The sequence below is a fragment of the Centroberyx affinis genome, unplaced genomic scaffold (genome assembly GCF_046629955.1).
Source record: "Centroberyx affinis isolate AG114_WGS23_722 - 3 ecotype Tasmania unplaced genomic scaffold, CSIRO-AGI_Caff_v1 ptg006822l_1, whole genome shotgun sequence".
In the NCBI taxonomy this organism is placed as follows: domain Eukaryota; kingdom Metazoa; phylum Chordata; class Actinopteri; order Beryciformes; family Berycidae; genus Centroberyx; species Centroberyx affinis.
In genome coordinates, this window is record NW_027283462.1 from 23951 (window position 1) to 42973 (window position 19023).

A 19023-nucleotide genomic window follows, 5' to 3' on the forward strand; every position below is an offset into this window, starting at 1 on the left:
AGCTTCAACTTGCAACCACTGTTCCTCTTTGCAGATGCAGTTTGTCTGTGTGGCATATGCTGACATGGTTTTCCAGACTCTTTCCCTTGTCACAATAAATAACTTTGCAGTTTTTGTGGCCAATGCTCCAGCAATCCATCACTGACTATTTGGCATCTTTGGAACTTAGCCTCATGTTGAAAACTGACACAAAAGTGGTGACTGACAGACTTTTTTTTTAAAGCTTACGTATATTGCACTTTTTTGTAGCAAATCTTATATTCTTTTGTCATCATCTTTGCTGTGATTACATGCCAACACCTGAAGGTACATTCACCAATCACAAGTGTGCATTTAATTCTCTTATGTCGAGAGGATTGGCAAGCAGGCATTGCGATTGGCTGATGACTTTTATTTTGAAGGTGAGATCGCACTGAACTGAAAGCTAGACGCTAAAACTAACAAAAATTAACAAATATCGATTGCAACAGCTTATAGCAGCATTGTTTCATGAACTGCAGCAAAAGTGAGAGGAGCTGGTAAGCCTAAGAGCTCTTCTGATACCGATTTTTTTTTTGGTCTTTGTCAAATAACGTCAGGTTCCTCTGGACTTCTGTCATCAGTTCCTCAGCAGGCAATGCCATCACTGTGCTGAACTACCGAATTCTCCCACCCCATCCTTTGTAGAACTTTATTTTGATTGGTTGAAAATGTTTTATTGTTGTCTCTACATCCAAAAAAAAAAAAAAATCGCTCTGAGATGGAACCAACAATACAGTTATAGTTGTCGTTTTGGATGTTTTTATAGTTAGAGTTGAGTGTAGTGTGAACACAGATATTCTATTTACTTAGCACAATTTAAATCTTGTAGTTATCTTCATAGTTATCGTTCTAGATGTGAATGGGCCTTTAAAATTGTACAAAGTGCCGCTTATATAGTATATCACTACAATGCAGAGGGCTGTACAGAACATGTATTATACTAGGGTGAGAAAGCCAAGAGGAGGTGAGACATCAAAGGCCCGGCTTGCACTAGGTCAACCTGGTCTTGTTAAAGAAGCACAGCCAGTTTTCATTTCTGCTCAACCGGAAGTCTGTCCAGCCAGGCACTGGCACTCAGCATGTAGGACTAACAGTTAATTTATTTTGCTAATTTAGTATGGATGAGATTGCTTTAAATTATAGTAAATAATTATCCATTGTATTAATTGATATAGTATCGACTGTTTCATCTGGTTGTTTTTGCATTGCTGCTGCAGTGAAAACATCCGGGAAGCGGCAAGCGGTTTTCAAGATGAAAACAAGCTCAAATTGCTTGAAATTACAGATAAAAAACCTTTAGCTCAAATCGTTCTGTGGCTGGGTGTTTTCTAAGGACTGGGATAACACATTCTCAAAAATAGGAAAGTTGGAAGGAAGGTTTACATTCCCTAAGGTCGAGGAAAAGTGCTGTGCATAGATCAATGCATCAGAAACTGTCTCACTTTATCACAGGTAAAGTTACAAAACCACATCATTATACACAGATACCCAGATAAAGCTGGCACTTCAGGCGACTTAGCATTTTTCTAGTGCATCTGGTTTAAATCTTAACCTTTGAAAATGTGAAGTTTTATTACTGGCGTTCCAATAAAACACTTTGTCAAGTACCTTGGCATTCATGTATCAAGGAATGAGCAGTTAGAGGACAGCTAAAAAAAAATTACAAAACTGGAACAAATACAGACAGTTCAACACAGCAGGGAAATGGAGATAAGATATACAAGCATACATAAAACTAACTATTATTATCATCCATTGGATGCAAACAGGCAACTACCTTACCCTTCCTGCCCTCAATATTCTGTACACTCTATCCCATTCTGTATTATATTCAGAAACTATGGAAGAGGATTAGGGCCACATGTGAAAAATGTATTTGAGGTCTGACTTTAATCTGAGAATTCTGACTTTAACTCAAGTAACTCAAGTAAATGTTTCACATGTGGCCCAAATCTGTAAGAAATAGAGGGAAACACAAGACAGACAAGAAAACACATACAGCTATCCCTTTATAAAACAATAAGCGTGGAATGAAAAAAAGTGACCATTTGATGCAATTTGTCTAAATGAAAACAAGGCTTTAAAAGTTTGTGTTCTTCGAGATAAAGTAGGACTAGTCGGTGCAATAATGTATCTAAGTGCAATACTACAATGTGATGGGTTTTAATTGTTTGTCATGCAATCACTTACCTGTGTTGTGTTGTCTGTGTTCCAGGGTGTTCGGGCAAAGCAATTCCCCAGGTGTCCGAGCACCTATATATAGTTCCTAAGAGTGTACTATTGATTATATGTTGTAATATGTATTTTGTTGATTATTTGTTTGAGAATAAGATCTGTTTCACTGTATGTATTAGATAGATTTGGTTGGTAGGTTAAAGGGGAAATGTGTGGTAGGGGTAAGTACACCCCTATTGTTGGTAGCGTCCAGGTAGATTACCTGTGGCAGAGTATAAAAGGCTGCCAGTTGACGTCTCACTCTGCTGCTGGTAGGACCCTGGAGAGCTGCTCACAGCCATACTCCTTCATTGTGATTGGTTAGCTGAGAAAAAAGCGGTTCACGTCACCCGGCGCACTTCTGAAAACTCTATGTGTGAACGCAGCCCAATTCTTGCGTTTAGTTTGAGGATCACCTCTGGGTTAATCCAGTCTCTCCCTATGTCAAGCAGTTTTAATGTTTAAATATACCCGCAAGTGGCAGTTGGCTGGGTCCAAGCACCTGATGACCTCTGGGGTGAATGTCTGGGGTCGACTTTGAACCTATATGCCGCTTTGGGACCTGTAGCCCCTACAGTTTCTGACATCCAGACACTTTTAAGGTGAAATAAGAAGAAGAATCCGAACAAAAATAAATAGGGTTCCAGCACTATGTGCTTGGACCTCTAATTAGGGGCTACACAAACTGTTTAACATGTCTGAGAAATGCACCAACAAATCATTTATAATACATGAGTAAATCAAGAGTCCAGTCCAATGCAGCAATTTAACATTTATAAATAATTTATGAAGCATTAAAGCGTTACTTGTTAATGATCAACATACAAATTTATACATCACTAAAACCAATGGCTTACAAAACCAATAACTTTATTGGCTCCTATGTAAATCTAACTGTACATGTATTCTTTTAAAGATTATTGTTTGACATTTGACATTTATTGGACTGTGCTGGTTCTTAGACCACTGAGCCACCAGGACGCCCCAAACTGTACCTGTATCAACATTACACATGTACAAGTGATGTAGCAGTGATACTCTTAACTTATCAATCAGACATAAAACTTTAATGTCTTTACTAATGATGAACTACTCAAATATTTATGAGCAACTTACGTATTATTATTTAATTCAGTTTTAGGCTTACAAGTGTTATCCAAATATGATTTCATATAGTTTGCAGTGTAATATATGTATTTATTTATTTTAGTTTGTTTGCATCCCTTTGTTGCATTGCAACAACACGTGATGAACATGATGAACTTTCTTGGACGTGATACATTTGATTTGATGTATTTAGCACAAATTGAATGTTTGCAAAGAAGATGCACTGTAGAACACTACAGGAAAAAACCATGCTTGGATACTTTTACACTGTTAGATTTCACCAATTTGTGATGTTGTAATTTACTTGTTGGTGTACCCACAGCCTGCCTCCTCTACTTCTACTGCAGTTAGTGAAGTTAAGCCAATTTCCCAGAACGCCAACAACAACATCCAGGAAAGGGGCATGAACGTGTTGCTTTCAATCAAAGCTGGGTGTGTGGGCATATAAATATAGCTAGTTAACTAGTTTGTGAACACTGGGGCCTGTTTATGATCATGGTTGCACCCCTCACTCAAGACACAGCATGACTTATGGCTGCATTGCATTCTGGTCTCTTGAGGCTACTGTTGGTGGAGAAATTGGTCTCTCTCCTCTTCTACGATGGATTTCTCCCTGTATGATTGTTGAATGTCGGTGCAAACTGGCAGCTCTAGAACAAAGCTCTTGCTCTTTGATTCTGAGGGCTCTATCAAATTTCATTGTAGTTGCACTTTACTTTTGGCCGGTTATCCATGGGAATTAAACCAACAAAGAAAAAAATAGGCCCAGAAATGCAAGGTACATTGCCAATAGCTGTTTTAGAGTGGATTCTTTGTTTAATTCAACCAATAAGATTACTTCTGTCTTCAGAGCAGCTATGTCTTTGAGAAACTAAAACTGCAATCTACCAAATAAATCCATGTAAACCTGGATTATAGGAGGAAATCATGTTACTTAAAGCCATATAAATGCTTTAATCCAACTAGCACCTTCATCTGATTATTCACAATAACTAGAGTATGTGCATGTAAGTGAACCCACCGTCCACTCACATTTTCCTTCTAGGGTACTACGTCATCTTGTCTCTGAACTGATTGAATGAAATGAAATCAGAGCTTGAGTCTGTCTATGCCCAAATGGTGTCTGCGAGGGCCGGGGCAGGAGCTGGCTGCTGGGGACAATCTGGAAGGAGCAGGGTGATCCACCACAGTCCCAACAGAGCTTCTGGGCTTGACAGTCTGGTCTGGTCTGGCACTGGGAGTACTGGGCGTCACAGAGTGCAGGTGCTCATGGGGGTGCAGGTGGGTGTGGTTGTGCTGCTGATGCCCAGCATGCCCGCTATCTGCCTTGGCATGGGCCTGTTCCTCCACCCTGGCAGCCTACAGAGGAAGGCAAAACAGAGAGGATGGTTAACTCTGTTGATTCTAGTATCCGCTGCTTTCAGCAAGCTTAAGTTAAAAGTTAAAATCAATTGGGATTTTCTGATGGCACACATGAAAGCAACTCATTGTGTAGTACTGTAGAAGGGAGGAGAACCAATGACTGTATTCAGTGTTAGTATTGGGGAAAAGTCAAAAGATATTCAAATGTGATGAACTTGTCACAAGCTCATGGTAAATAAATTTGATTAGATTTATTCAGCGCAAATTCAATGTTTGCCAAAAAGATGCATGATAGAAACTCAAGCTATGATTAGAAACGCTGTGATATCAGCATATTATTTGTGAATGTGGACATGTCACCATAATTTTCAAACACAATCCAGAGACCAGGATGGCCGAGAGGTTAAGGCGTTGGACTTAAGATCCAATGGACAAATGTCCTCGTGGGTTCGAACCCCACTCCTGGTAAGTTGCTAATACTTTAGTAAGTTAATGAAGTCTTTCTCTGTACTGTTTCCCCCCCTTTGAGTACAATACAGTCTGGAATCATAGTGAATAAGTATCAAAACTACTTGTCAGAAGTAGGATTCAGATCAAGAGAGTGGTCAGATGTTTGAACACTATTGTAGAGGCAAGGTTCATCCCACAATTCAATCCCACTCCTTGTAGATGACTATAGGTTGCTGGCAGATGCTAGATGTTCTTCAGAAATATCTGAGCAAATGGACTATTCTTTCAGACAAACAGTTAAGATTGCAAGAGTGGCATATATTTCTGACCTAAAAAATGCTGATCCTTCTTTGTGAGTCTTGGCCCATTTTTGGAAATCAAAGTGATGTGGTACCAGGATGGCCGAGTGGTTAAGGCGTTGCACTCAAGATGCAATGAACAGATGTTCTCGTGGGTTCAAATCCCACTCCTGGTAGGAGTCTCTCCTTTGCTATCTGCCCTCCATGTTCTTCAGACATGAAGAGCAATTAGACAGACTGTTCTTGGACACAAGAATGGCTAATTCATTCAGGCTTAAAAGACAAGATGCAGTGTACACATGTCCTTGTCTTTCCTTAATAGCATGAATCCTTACTTTACAGGTCATTACTGATGTGTCATACATCATGGTAATGGTAAAGGTTTAAAAAATGTTCTCCAAACAGCCCCCATAAATCAAAGATTTAATGTAGTTGACTTTGACGTGACGCACTTTCTTAGCAATAGTTGTTAAATCTCTAACAAATGTGGGCATAGCTCAATAAAGAGTCCCAACAGCAACATACCAAAATGCATGTGTTATGTGTTCACCCTTTCAAAAAATGCACTATAGTCTAATCTGTCGGAGGTGGAGGGAGGTGAGCGGCAGCTTGATAAGATGAATGGCATCTGATTCCAATGAAGGTCCCTGTATCTGTCTTCTGTTCTTACAGTGGACCAGGATGGCCGAGAGGTTAAGGCGTTGGACTTAAGATCCAATGGACGAATGTCCTCGTGGGTTCGAACCCCACTCCTGGTAAGATGCTGATACTTGAGGGAGTTGATGAAGTCTTTCTCTGTACTTTTTGTACAGTGGAATCATAGTGAATTCCCCATGAGTATCAAAACTAGTTGTCAGAAGTAGGATTCAGATCAAGAGAGTGGTCAGATGTTTTAGAGAGGCAAGATTCATCACAGAAAACAGTAGCAGTGTGGTACTTAAAATCCATCTCTGGTAAAATGAAGGTTTTTCTCTCTGAATCTTGGTCCAATTTTGCAAGACAAATGTTAGCTGACCTTCACTGCCAGGTGATGTGGGACCAGGATGGCCGAGTGGTTAAGGCGTTGCACTCAAGATGCAATGAACAGATGTTCTCGTGGATTCAAATCCCACTCCTGGTAGGAGTCTTTTGTTTGCTAGCAGATGCTAGATGTTCTTCAGAAATATTAAAGTCTGAGCGAAAGGACTTGTCTACATTGAGGCAAACAGTTACGAATGCAAGAGTGGCATATGTTTCTGACCTCACAAATGCTTTTTAAAATCATGCAAATGTCAAATGTTTACAAAAGGCAAACAGTATAAAATATAAAATGGAATCCACTTTGGAAGGCTGAGCAGTTCCATTAAAGCAATGCAATGTGTATTATCCTCATGGGTTCATTAATAATAGGCTACCTAATACCATGAATACTAATACCCTAATACCCCCTGAATCAAAGATTTAATGTAGTTGACTTTGACGTTCACTTTCTTAGCAATAGTTGTTAAATTAAGCAATATTACACGAGAGGGTGTGCGTTACCGTCATTATTGGCACGACAGTGATGCGGTCAGGACCGAGGCGCTTGCGCCGAGGTCCGTAAGCATCACTGAAGTGCCAATAATCACGGTAAAGCACACCCTCGAGTGTAATATTGCGATTATACAACAGTTACCAACAAAATAAAAGATATAAACAAAATGTATTCATATTGTGGGGCAATTCGCTCTCAAAATAAAAAACTTTTTGCTAGTGTTATCTCCGTTTCCCTGGAAATACATGGGGTCTGACTAATAACTGGAAAACAATCAGTCACGTCAGTAGACTCCTATGTAATGGAACCTAGTTTACTACTCCAGCAAGTAGGCGGAGCCTTAGTAACGACCTAGCAACAGAGACGATTTCTAGTCCCTGTTGAGTCAGCCAGCCAACTTGAGCTAATGCTCTCTAGAGATCGCGGGATTTCCCAAACTGAATAAATACCACACATATAAACACAAAACTGCCTTGCTAGCTCAATCTTGTTGTAACTAAGATATCTGCTGAAAAAAATATTTTTTCCATGGACAGATTTAGCTACTATGTCCGCGAACTTCACATGTATTTTTAAGCTAGTAGCGCCGTGTCACCGACTCACCGGCACAGCTGATGGAAGATGCAGAGCGTCTGGTAACATCAAGGCTGAACAGAGTTAACGTAGCGTTATATTTAAATATATTGTATGATACTATATGGCGGAGTAATATTTAGTGATGAGCACGGCTAGGTGGGCTGTCATGCTGATTTCAGCACGTTCTAAATGTCTAGTTGACCAATCAGATCGCTAGGTCGGAACTACCTGTTGTATAATTTCCAATAATTGACTTTTCACTGATTTTCAGTGTATGTACGTCCCAGCAGTATCAATCAAAGAATGATTTATACACAATGCATATCATTAATGCATTGCCTATATTTTCGTATGCATGCTTGTTTGTTTATGCCTGTTTGAATGAGTGATCAGCTAGGATTTGCGAGGTTCAGATGTTTGAGGCCGTACTGTGTAGTTACCTCAGGTTCGTAGATCTCACACTTCACCTCCACAGGCTGCCTGTTCTGAAATGGGCTCTCCTTCATTTTGACGGGCAGCCTCACTTCAAACTGGTCTTCATGGGCTGTGTGTGAGCCCTGACAGAAGCCTCTATGCTGGGAGAGAAGACATTAAGAATTAAGAACATTCTGCTGTCTTAAGCTGTTTTGAACCCATTTCCTTATTATTTTTAATTGAATGAGCTGCTCCTTGATGTTGTTCCAACAAAATTCCTCAAAGATTTCTTTGATTCTTTGGGTCCCAACATCTGTTAGAAATATCTCCTTGGCCTATGACTTTCCCCTTTAGTTTAGTTTCTAAGCTGCCTTTAAGTTTTAGAAAAAAGTACTTTTACTTACTTTATAAACTCTGCTTTAAGATAAGTGGAACAGAAATCAGATATTAAGTTTATGTTATTATTATTGTGTGTGTGTATTATTATTGTGTGTGTGTGTGTGTGTGTGTGTGTGTGTGTGTGTGTGTGTGTGTGTGTGTGTGCGTGCACATGCTACTCACAGCAAACTGACAGTCCATGGGTGGGCATTTGCTCAGCTCATAAGCATCTGTTTCCTTAGAACACACTGTCTCCTGAATGGTGAACTCCACAAAGTAGGATGGACCCACAACCCACTGAGGAGGCACACAAACACACACACACACACACACACACACACATACAAACGTATGACACACCTGTGAACCTCCTGCTCCTCTTGCTGGTTGGTTAATTGTTTGGATATTTAGAATGAAACTAACCTGTGAACTGGCTTTCGTAATATTCTCCAGGGTGAAGTAGTTGCCCAGGCGGCTCTCTGCATTGAACCTCTGCAGGGAGAGGTTGGCGGTCTCCATGACGATAGGCTCGTCTAACTTGTCGGCTGTGGGGCAGTCGGGACACACATGCACCACTGCAGTGGGAGGGACTGAACACAAGGGTCAAAGGTCAAACAGACTGGCAGGAACATCACCAGAAATGTTTGACAGTAACGAAAAAAATCATTATAATATTTTGATAATTTTCCTGTAGGGACTTAAAGTGTGTCTCTCATACTCAATAGTGAGTTTACAGTAACCTTATTGTACATGAAATGTTTCATCTTTTATGGTATAATATTCCCACGATATTCCTATGGGTCTCCTATGAATCTACCTTGACGAATTGCACAGGAGTAGCTCTGCAGTTCTACTTGAGTGCCAACATAGGCAGACACCTCACACTCTCCATACACCTACAGGACACATGCATGCACACACACGCACACACACACACACACACACACACACACATAAAAAAAACACAAAACTTTACACAGGATAAATGTACAAAAAACAGACTGAGATTTTGATCTGAATATAACTTTGGATAATTGATGATTGATGGATAGACTGATTTAACAAATTATTCAATAAATAAACAAATGTATATGAATAATTGCTAATTTTTGCTAATTTTACTCCTTACTACTAGTTGAGAGAATTCCACACTCCTGTCCTGCACTGCGCCCCTGTGTGGTACTTACTGGAATGTCATCAATACCTCTGACTTCACACTGTTTCCATGGTTTCCTACTGGTCACATGACATTTGGTCTCTAAGACATCTATGGCCAGTTTGTAGAGCAACCCGCCTTTATCCTGTAAACACATGCACATACACACACATACACACACACACACACACACACACACACACAAGGAGATTGCAGATTTTAAACGTTGAATATATAACATAACTATACACTTACGTGTTTAGAATACAATAAATAAATTACAATTATAATTTTCCAATGGGGTTTATGGGAAATATGGTCCTAAAGCACTAACAATACCACCTTCTTCACTCTCGCTCCTATGGCTAATCTTGTATTTTCCTATAAAATAACACTTTATTTCTCCCTCAAGTGGCTCAAATCTCACTCTGGAATATGGATGTAATTTGCTTTACACCTATGAGAGATCCATTGAAAAAATCAATTCAAAGTATTCAAGTATCAAAAGCATAGAAAATAGGGTTGATATTGGCCTTTTAATACAAATCATATATCAGCCAGTCAGTCATGCTGTTTGATTGATTACATATTTACTGTAGAATTGATCACCGTTACACTGGTTGTCTATAGGAAACCCTTAGCATTTTGGTCCAATTCCACACAAGTAGGCATGAATATATAAGATTATGATGATGATGATAACGATGATGATGATGATAATTATTGATATGATCCTGTGTTTTAGTGGAGAATTTTAGTTCCTCATGGTCTAAATTCTGCTTCAGAGGCTTTCCATCCTGACAATGAATAGAAGAATACAATTCTAAGGGAAACTCTGAATACTGAATATTTTTTGTCATGAAAATGGTCAACTATGAAAAATATCAGCTATCAGTCAAACCCTAGTCTCTGCTAACAAGACTCCTGCCCCCCCCCCACTGTTTCCACCCCCTTTCTACTGTTGCGTCTTTCAAGATGGCACAGAACCTGGTCATGTGTGTGTGTGTGTGTGTGCGCGTGTGTGTGCGTGTGTGTGTGTCCTCACCTGGTCCGGAGTGTGTGAGAGGTCGTACAGTCGGTTGAGGCTGAGGATGTATCCTTGCGTCCGCTCCTGGTTGATCTGCTCCAGGGCCTCCTCTGCCACTCTCACCCCCTCGGGACTCTGGCAGCCTGGCTGCTCTGACCCGGCTCTGCCCCCCTGCTGCAGCACAGCCAGGGCCAGGACCAGCACGTAAACACTCATCCTAAAACACACACACACAGACCTACACACAGTGGGTAGAATAACAATCCTGATTTTACCCTAATTAATAGTTTAATAGTTTGCTTACTGGAGCCTATAATCTCACATTTATTTACCTATATGCTAGACTTGTAATGCCGGTTTTTCACTAGCAGGTCTCGGAGTGGTGTGTGTGAGGCTGAGGCTAGCCCGGATGGGGGCTGCTGGACTTTGCCCTCTTTCCCAAAGGATGAGCAAACAGCTGCTATCTGTTGCAGGCCAATGGCTGTCTCTGGTAGATATACAGGGCCATAGGGCACTGGGGAATAGGGAAAATCAAAACCAATTAATTTATAATTTACGATTCGCAATTTAGGCGTTTAGCAGACTCTCTTATCCAGAGCGATTTACAATAAATGCAAGCACCAGCAGGGTCAGTAGTTCCAAGAAAGCAAAAAAGTGTGATAACATTAATAAAAAAAAGTAAAGTAAGAACATCCCTCCTATCAACAGTCCTGTGAGGTCGATAAGCAAGTGTAATAGTAAGTGCTTTACTGGTGTGCGTGTGTGTGTGTGTTGGGAGATGTGCAGGGTGCAAACCCCGGTTTGGGTACGGGGTCGGGCTTGTGGGGTGGGCTGGAGGTCATGTGGTCTCCTTGTAGGCTAACACCAGTGTTTAGAACCAGATGTGAGCAGCCACTGGGAGCCAAAATCAACCCAAAATCAATTAAATACTTACATATAGATCTGGGCCTTGCTTCTCCTAGTGTGATCCTACAAAGGTTTGTTCATTACCATACTCCAATTGGCCACTACATCATCTCTTTGTTCCATAATAAGGAGTAGTAAATAATAAGTAAGTAAGTAAATCCTTAGATCGGAAAGCCTTGAGTGATATCACCCAAAAAATGCTAAAAAAAAATGTATGATTGCAAATTATTACACATATACTTATATAGACTTATATTTTGGAGTTTTGGGATGATTTTTCCTTTGGCACACATAACACCATACCACAGCTGACTGAAAGCATTCTTGCATTTGGAAATGACATGTTTCATTATCATGCAAACGTTGCTTTTTCCCCCCTCATTTACAGCTACTGCAGCTTTTGGTAATGCGTGGGTTTTGTTGTTTCAGGAGGCGTTCTCTACACAGATAAGAGCTGTTTGCTGACTGTAGAAAGCTGATGTGGCCAGTGCATGGTACACAGAGAAAGAGTGTACATAGAGTGGGTGAGTGGAGGCAGAGCCGCCCCAAGCCTTTATGGGGCCCTAAGCAGAATTTGATTTGGGGGCCCGCCAATACTATTGACTATTGTCAATGCTTTATCATTCGCACACCTACTGTAAATCTAACACACACATTATCAATTTTATTAGTTGTAGCTGTGTTGCTTACATCATACCAATGTCAGCCTGGCGTGTTTTTACCCTTCTATGGTTTTTAATCTTAAAAGGTAGCAAACTCACAAGAGTGGTCTGGTGTTAATTTGCACTTTAATATTCAAAGTGATGCAGTACTAAGTGGCATGCTGAACGTGGTGTACTGAAAAGTAACAAAATAAACCAGCAGACAATGCATTTACTGTAAACAAGTTAACCAGTTTAATTGCTTTTGGTTTAAAAACTTTGCAACGTGCAAAAGTGCAAAACAGCAATCAACTACAATTAAAATCAAATAATTTAGATAAACAGTACCTCCTTCAGTAAAGTTTCCTTCTTATATAAAAAATAAATGCAAATGTAAAAAACAGACAATATTAAATAAATTAAATAAATACTTAAATAATGACATAAAATGAACAGAGGAACCTGTAACAAGATAACATGATCCTGCCTGAAAAGAATCGTGATATGATATTTTTGCCATATCGCCCAGACGCCCACCTGTAATGCAAACATACCTTTATCTTTCTGTTTTTTCTCATCTTCTGTTTTCTTCTTTCTTTTCTCTGCTCCATAAGGTTATGTACTTTTTTGCGACATTACTCTTTTGCTGCATCGACGCAGAGAGGACTGTAGCCTAACGTTAGTCTTGACTCTGTCCTTTATTGAAATGTCGCATTTATAATATGGCATTTCTGCTTTATTTGATAAGCACAGAGAAACAAGAACAATCAGACATTAAGAGGGTATGAGTTACCAGCATGAACCATAAAATGTCCTTTTTTTTTAAAAAACCTTTTATGTTGTGTTGTGGATGCAAATGTCTCCATGTCTCTTTCTTAACCTGCCTGAATATCACATATGTCACAGGAATAATGTGTGTTTATTATCTCATATCTATTTCCTCCTCCTGTACTGCCAGTGTTATTTAATGTAGGTGGTTTGGATCAATCTTATGAGGAATGAGCAAAATTATGAGCTACACGCTGCAAAAATATGACAATCTTAGCGTGGGCTTTCATGTTGTATTATATATATATATATATATATATATATTTTAGGGATTATGCTTATCAAGGTTATTTAAAGATATTCTAAGACAATTTATCCTAACAATTTGGCAGATAACTTTCCCATGAAATGTCACTTCTTTGATGAGAATATGCCTGGAAATATGTCTTGAATCACATTTGCTTGAATAATTGCTAAGCTTGTCATATATTGAAATGCAATACAGCTCTATTATATAAGGCTATATATATATAGGCTTATATATTATAATAGCCTTATACTGTATAAGGCTATTATACTATACTATTATTATTATAATATGACAGGGTTTGCCAGGGAAGAGCACATTGGTCTATCAATCAAAAAAAACACTATATACAATGGATGAATTTATGGGATCATTTATTGTTTTCTGCAGCCAAACATACATGCCATATGAATATGGGCGACATCAAAACACTTTCGTGTTTGCCAGCTTGTATGCCAAGAGTGAAACAGATCCGTAAGCAGATCCGATGTGTGCCCAGCCTCCTCGCTTCAGCAGACTTCGGGCTATGTGTGCGTTTTCAGCATCACTTCAGTCTGCTCAGGCGGCCGCCTTGAACACGGGGTCCTCGGCGAACATCTTCTCTACCAGGGTGGTTCCGTCCGCGGGGGCCGGGCACTCGGCCGAGACGGCGGCGGGGAAGGCCAGGACGGTGGGCTCCCTCTCCCCGGGGATCTGGGGGTCGGGGATCAGGGGCAGGGTGACGCCCGCCTCGGGCCCCGCGGCCGGCTGGTCCGGGAAAGACGGCAGGGTCACGGGCCCGCCCACGGCCGGCAGCGACCTCACCCGGCCCTCGGGGTGGTCGTGGGGCGAGGTCTCGTGCGCGTGCTCGTGGTGGTGGTGGTGGTGCTCGTGCTCGTGCAGGTGGCCGTGCTTGTGGTCGTGGTCCAGGGCCAGCTCGTGGTCGTGCTCGTGCGTGTGCGCGCCGGCGGCGTGCTTGTAGTCGTGGTGCTGGTTGGCCGCGTCGCCGGCGTGCTCGTGCGCCTTCCCGTGGTGGGCGTGCACGTGGTCGTGGCCGTGCCCGTGGTCGTGGGAGTGGTCGTGGGCGTGGCGGTGGGCGCTGCCCTCGGCGTGGTCGTGCGTGTGGTGGTGCTCGCTGTCGTTGGCGTGCGCGTGCGCGTGGCCCTGCGCGTGGCCCTTGGTGTGGTCGTGCTCGTGGTCGTGGGCGTGGCCGTGGTCGTGGGCGCCGTCGTGGTCGTGCGCGTGGGCGTGGGTGTGCGTGTCGTTGTGGCTGTGGTCGGTCTCTCCGCCCAGCAGGTGGAGCTTCTTCTCCCTCTCGGCGGCCTGGGGAACACGGTTCAAAAAGACGCTTTAGAAAACGGAGAGTGCAGGCCCTCAGCTGTGATTGGCTGAGTCACATTGGAAGCATGTGTTGCTTGGCAGAAGAATGACACTGAATTACTGCTATAATTGAATTATTATCAACTCAAAATTTAAGGTTTGCTGAACATTTGCGTTCATTCTTTTTGAATACAAGGGTGTTATCGCTGTTTTAGAAAAGCAATAAGCCACTCGATGCTGTGCTTTATAGTGATTTTAAGCCAGAAATAAACAACACCGTCCCCATATAGACACTCTCCAAAATATAGAATGGAAATCGTTCTGTGAATAGATATGAAAGGGAAGCTTTGTGTTTTAGTCTTACCTCGGGCTCGTAGATCTCACACTCTACAGAGATATCCTCACCACCTGGGGAGTGGGAGTGGGAGGCCTTACAGAAGCCCTTGTGCTGAGGAGAGGAAAACAGGAGAGAGAGAGAAAGAGACAGGAGAGGGGAGGAGGAGTTACACTTGAAGCTTTAACAGACTTTAACAGTAAAGCAGAATTTAAGTGTAATCCTCCACTATAAACTTCTCCCTCGTTGAAATCACCATAAAAACACATTGGTCGAAGCCTAAATAATAATAATAATACTAATAACTTTATTTGTATAGCACTTTTCTAAAAACAATGTTTACAAAGTGCTTTACATACAATAAAATCCAAAATCAGCAATAAAAGAAAATCGACATAAAAGGTAGTATATCAGGTAAACAGGTACAACTAAAAAACCCCCCAAAAAAACAACAAAAAAAAACACACAAACTAACAGAGATACAATTAAAAACAGATCGAAGTTTACATAAAAGTGTGTGCCGAAAAGAAATGATAAAAAATAGGAATAAAAGGTAATACAAGAGATGAACAGGTGCTACTAAAAATATACAAACAAATAGAGATACAGTTAAAAACAGATCGAACTTTATATAATAAATAACCATTCTCTGGTACTTTATAAATATTCTACATGTCATCTCTTTAAGAACTAGGCTAATTCCATGTCTGCACAAAGGGCCAAAATAGTCAAAAGTCAAAATTAATTTGAGTAAGATGTACATTGTAGTGTGAAATACTGTTTAATAAACGAAAACTTTGTTAATTAATATCAAATTTTTATGACTCACCGCAAACTCGCAGTCCATGACAGGACAGTCAACGGCCTTCGTTGCGTCCTTGCTGTTGGCACAGCTGGTCTCCTGGATAGTGTACTGTGCATTGTAAAACGTTGCCATACCCATCTGAAAACACACACATGTAGATACACACACACACACACACACACACACACACACACACACACATCCATGTGCACACACAAACACACAGATTTATGTAGGTGAGATTTTTTTTTTTTCAAAGTCAAAAGTCTAGTCACATGGAAACATAGGAACATATAGTAGTAGAACTAATAGGCTCCATGCTAACACTTTAGCGTACACTATGTTGAGTGATAGTAGGCTCCATGCTAACACTGTAGCTATTGCTAGCTAGTGATAGTAGGCAACTATGTTCTCATCACTTAATGGAAAAGTTAACCACCTTTAAAAAGTTGGTTAAACGAACAAAAAATAGCACATGGAACCAAATGCCAAATGATAACTTGGTGTTGCGTGTGCAGTGCTGACCGAGAGGGTTGCACGGGTGACGTTGAGCAGGGCGAAGCGATTGGCCAGTCCACTCTCCTTATTGAACTTCTCCAGGGAGAGGGAGACGGTCTTCAGGATCTCAGCGTTGTCCAGGTCAGTATGGGACGGACAGTCTGGGCACACCTCCGCCACCTTCGCTGCTGGAGCTGCAGGGAGAGAGAGAGAGAAAGTGTGTGTGGTTTGGGGGGGCGGGGGGAGGCTTATATTTATACTCATGGAGATACATTTCACAAATTTATCCTACATTATACAACAGTTCGTTCCGGTCGAGTGATTTGATTGGACAAGAGGCATTCCATGAGTGCTGATATACAGTATAACAGCACTGGGACGCTTTACTGTCCGTATCACTCCGCTTCACAGGTGTTGTAAAGTAACCTTGATTAGGCTGCGTTCACACATAGTGGTTTTTTGTGTGGAGAAAGCTCTGCCTGGAGCGCTTCTTGTGAGGAGAAATAAAAAACGGATCACGACAACATCATCTGACGTTAGCTGAGTAGCTGGCTAGCTAACCAGCTGGTTAGCACTTCTAGCAGACAATACAGTGTAGTGTAGTAGCACTGAGGCAGTATGAAGACACAAATAGATTGACTGGAGAGGGATAACAAATTTCTATCAATAGAATTCGAGAAAAAAGCATGTTGCACTCTGGGATTTGCTGTTTTGTAAAGTCTATTTTTTCTTACTTGGTCTGATCACACAGTCGTACTTGTAGAGACGCTCCACTCTGTGCACCTTGTTGATGTAGATGGCTGCTTTGCACTGTCCATATACCTGCAGGGACACATTACAGACGATTAGCATTTACATTGTGTTTTGGTGTGCAGCACAGAACAGCAACAAAAAAGATAGCTTGATATTTTTGAATTTTCAGCCTGTTAATTTTCACCAAACTGTTGACATATTGTGGGAAAGTTCCAAGGTTTCCCTACTTTCCCTTACTTTCTCATTGAAACAAAACTGTATATGCTAGCCGCAAGCTAATTTGCAGCTAACAGCTCATAAGGAATGCTAACAATGCTAACATGCTGTTCTTCAGTCAATTGAAATGCCAATGCGTTTTTCCCCAGAATGCAAAAACTGATGGCTAAAGAAAAAAAGTAGACTAAAATTCTAAATTTCATAAAATAAACCTTGTATTTGTTGTATAATATTGGATAATTTATATATATATATTTATTGTATGAATGTGTGTGTGTATCTGTCTTCTAACCGGTGTGTCTTCGAGGGGACGAGCCTGACAGTCCTTCGCCTCCTTCCTGCTGAGAACATGACAGTTGGTCTCCACAACGTCCAGAGTCAGGTAGAACACCACGCCTGTCTCCCCCTGCAACACACACACACACACACACATATTATTTCATTGTAAGAACTCATCTTAAACTTGCACATAATTACAGTCAATGAAGAAGAATGATTTCAATATGGAAACAATGTTCTTGTCATGTTTCAGTGTATTCTTGATTGATATCAAGTAGGCTAATTGTGTACCGGGTAGGAGATAATGAGGTAAATACTGGACCTTTGGACCCACAGTGCAATCGTTTAGCTGACAAGGGGATAAGCAGTTAATGGGTGAAGTTTCATTTTTTGGGTGAACTATTCCTTTAACCATTGTGAGAAATAAGCCTTTTCACTGTCAGGCGCTCACGCATTTGCCGCATTTGCCGCATTTGCCGCATTTGCCTAACTAATGAAATCCATAATTAACCTGAAGTGAATTTCCAACCTGAAACAAAATTCACATACAAAGTTATTCTTAACATCTGGGCCTTTTCTTTTCATTCTGGACTAGAAAACAAAAAAACAACAACCTAAAAAACAAAAAAATCCACCAGATTGTTTTTAATTGCTTTTTAGGGACTTACTGTAATGTGATTATCTTTCAGAATTAGCTTTGCTCTCCTTTTTTATGTATCGCTTTTATGTTGCTTGCTTTGTTTTTATGTTGTTTTTGTTTTAGTTTTTGGGTTTTATCTTTGTAAAATTTGCTTTGTATTATTATTGTTATTACTATTACTATTAGTAGTAGTAGTAGTAATAGTAGTAAATGAATGAATCAGTCCTTCCCAAAGCTGGAAAAAAAGAAGTAGAAGAAATAATGTGACCAACCAACACAGACACACAGAGACACAGAGGCTCTCTCTCTCTCTTTCTCTCTCACACACCCACACACACACACACACACACACACACCAGCGTTTCACTACAATTAAATAGGTGTGGGGGGTCACCCTGCCTCAAGCAGCTATTAACCCTAAACGAATATCATTAGTCTGGGTTACAGTGGAGAGTTTTAGTGCCCCATGATGGTCTAAAAGCTGCTTCAGAGGCTTCTCCACCCTGACAGGAACCCAGTTCTGGGGGAAACGGCGGCGCCACTCACGTGTGTCATCATGTTAACGTTGGACAGCCGGTGCAGCTGGAAGACGTAGCCCTCCTGGCGGTCCTGGTTGATCTTGGTGAGCGCCCGTCCGGCCGCGCCCAGCGCCGACGCGTCCTTGCACGACCCGGGCTCCATGCCGCCCTGCTCCACCGGGGCGGCGTGGACGCACACGCACCCCGCCACCAACAGCAGCATCAACAACGCACCGTGCTTCATGGTTAGAGGCCTTGGCTTGTCTCTGTCTGTCTCTCCAAACACACACACACACTCACGTGTACAGGTCAGTAGGAGAGATGAGCAGAGGGGGAGATGCTGTAGGAGCTTTTATGCTATCTTTTCACTGTACGCCCCCGCCCACTCGGACACACACACACACACACACAAGTAACATGATGTCATCCCCCCCCCCCCCCCGACACAAACTGACTCAGCCTTGGTTCCCCTCATAGCCCCAGGTAAACATGACCCTTGACACACACACACACACACACACACGCCACACTGCCCTTTCAAG

General features: G+C 41.4%; 2 protein-coding genes and 4 non-coding genes across 6 annotated transcripts; 4 read left to right on the forward strand and 2 right to left on the reverse strand.

The window, feature by feature from the left end:
• Nucleotides 1-4431: 4431 nt before the first annotated feature.
• Nucleotides 4432-10733, reverse strand: LOC139639122 (fetuin-B). The gene is made up of 7 exons (XM_071513197.1): nucleotides 10536-10733; nucleotides 9522-9635; nucleotides 9152-9230; nucleotides 8758-8924; nucleotides 8518-8631; nucleotides 7983-8117; nucleotides 4432-4701 (listed from the first exon to the last, which is right to left on the reverse strand). Exons 1-7 carry the CDS (start codon nucleotides 10731-10733, stop codon nucleotides 4432-4434), a joined length of 1077 nt encoding a protein of 358 aa, XP_071369298.1.
• Nucleotides 5090-5172, forward strand: trnal-uaa (transfer RNA leucine (anticodon UAA)). Its single transcript has one exon. It is a non-coding gene; the product is annotated as a tRNA-Leu (tRNA).
• trnal-caa (transfer RNA leucine (anticodon CAA)) lies at nucleotides 5547-5629 on the forward strand. The gene has a single exon. It is a non-coding gene; the product is annotated as a tRNA-Leu (tRNA).
• On the forward strand, nucleotides 6129-6211 carry trnal-uaa (transfer RNA leucine (anticodon UAA)). Its single transcript has one exon. It is a non-coding gene; the product is annotated as a tRNA-Leu (tRNA).
• trnal-caa (transfer RNA leucine (anticodon CAA)) lies at nucleotides 6491-6573 on the forward strand. The gene has a single exon. It is a non-coding gene; the product is annotated as a tRNA-Leu (tRNA).
• Nucleotides 10734-13697: 2964 nt separating the features above from the next.
• Nucleotides 13698-18725, reverse strand: fetub (fetuin B). Its single transcript, XM_071513196.1, has 7 exons — nucleotides 18510-18725; nucleotides 17337-17450; nucleotides 16810-16897; nucleotides 16103-16269; nucleotides 15602-15715; nucleotides 14803-14886; nucleotides 13698-14441 (listed from the first exon to the last, which is right to left on the reverse strand). The coding sequence occupies exons 1-7, from the start codon at nucleotides 18723-18725 to the stop codon at nucleotides 13698-13700; spliced, it is 1527 nt and encodes a 508-aa protein (XP_071369297.1).
• Between the last annotated feature and the right edge of the window lie 298 nt (nucleotides 18726-19023).

Coding starts and splice junctions, on each gene's coding strand:
- LOC139639122 (XM_071513197.1), bottom strand. CDS start 10,733: ATGAGTGTTTACGTGCTGGTCCTGGCCCTGGCTGTGCTGCAGCAGGGG. Junction 8,925..9,151: donor CTCCTGTGCAATTCGTCAAG/GTAGATTCATAG, acceptor CCTTGTGTTCAG/TCCCTCCCACTGCAGTGGTG. Junction 8,632..8,757: donor TTACGAAAGCCAGTTCACAG/GTTAGTTTCATT, acceptor GTGCCTCCTCAG/TGGGTTGTGGGTCCATCCTA.
- fetub (XM_071513196.1), bottom strand. CDS start 18,725: ATGAAGCACGGTGCGTTGTTGATGCTGCTGTTGGTGGCGGGGTGCGTG. Junction 17,451..18,509: donor ACGTTAACATGATGACACAC/GTGAGTGGCGCC, acceptor TGTGTGTTGCAG/GGGGAGACAGGCGTGGTGTT. Junction 15,716..16,102: donor TCACCCGTGCAACCCTCTCG/GTCAGCACTGCA, acceptor GTGTGTTTTCAG/ATGGGTATGGCAACGTTTTA.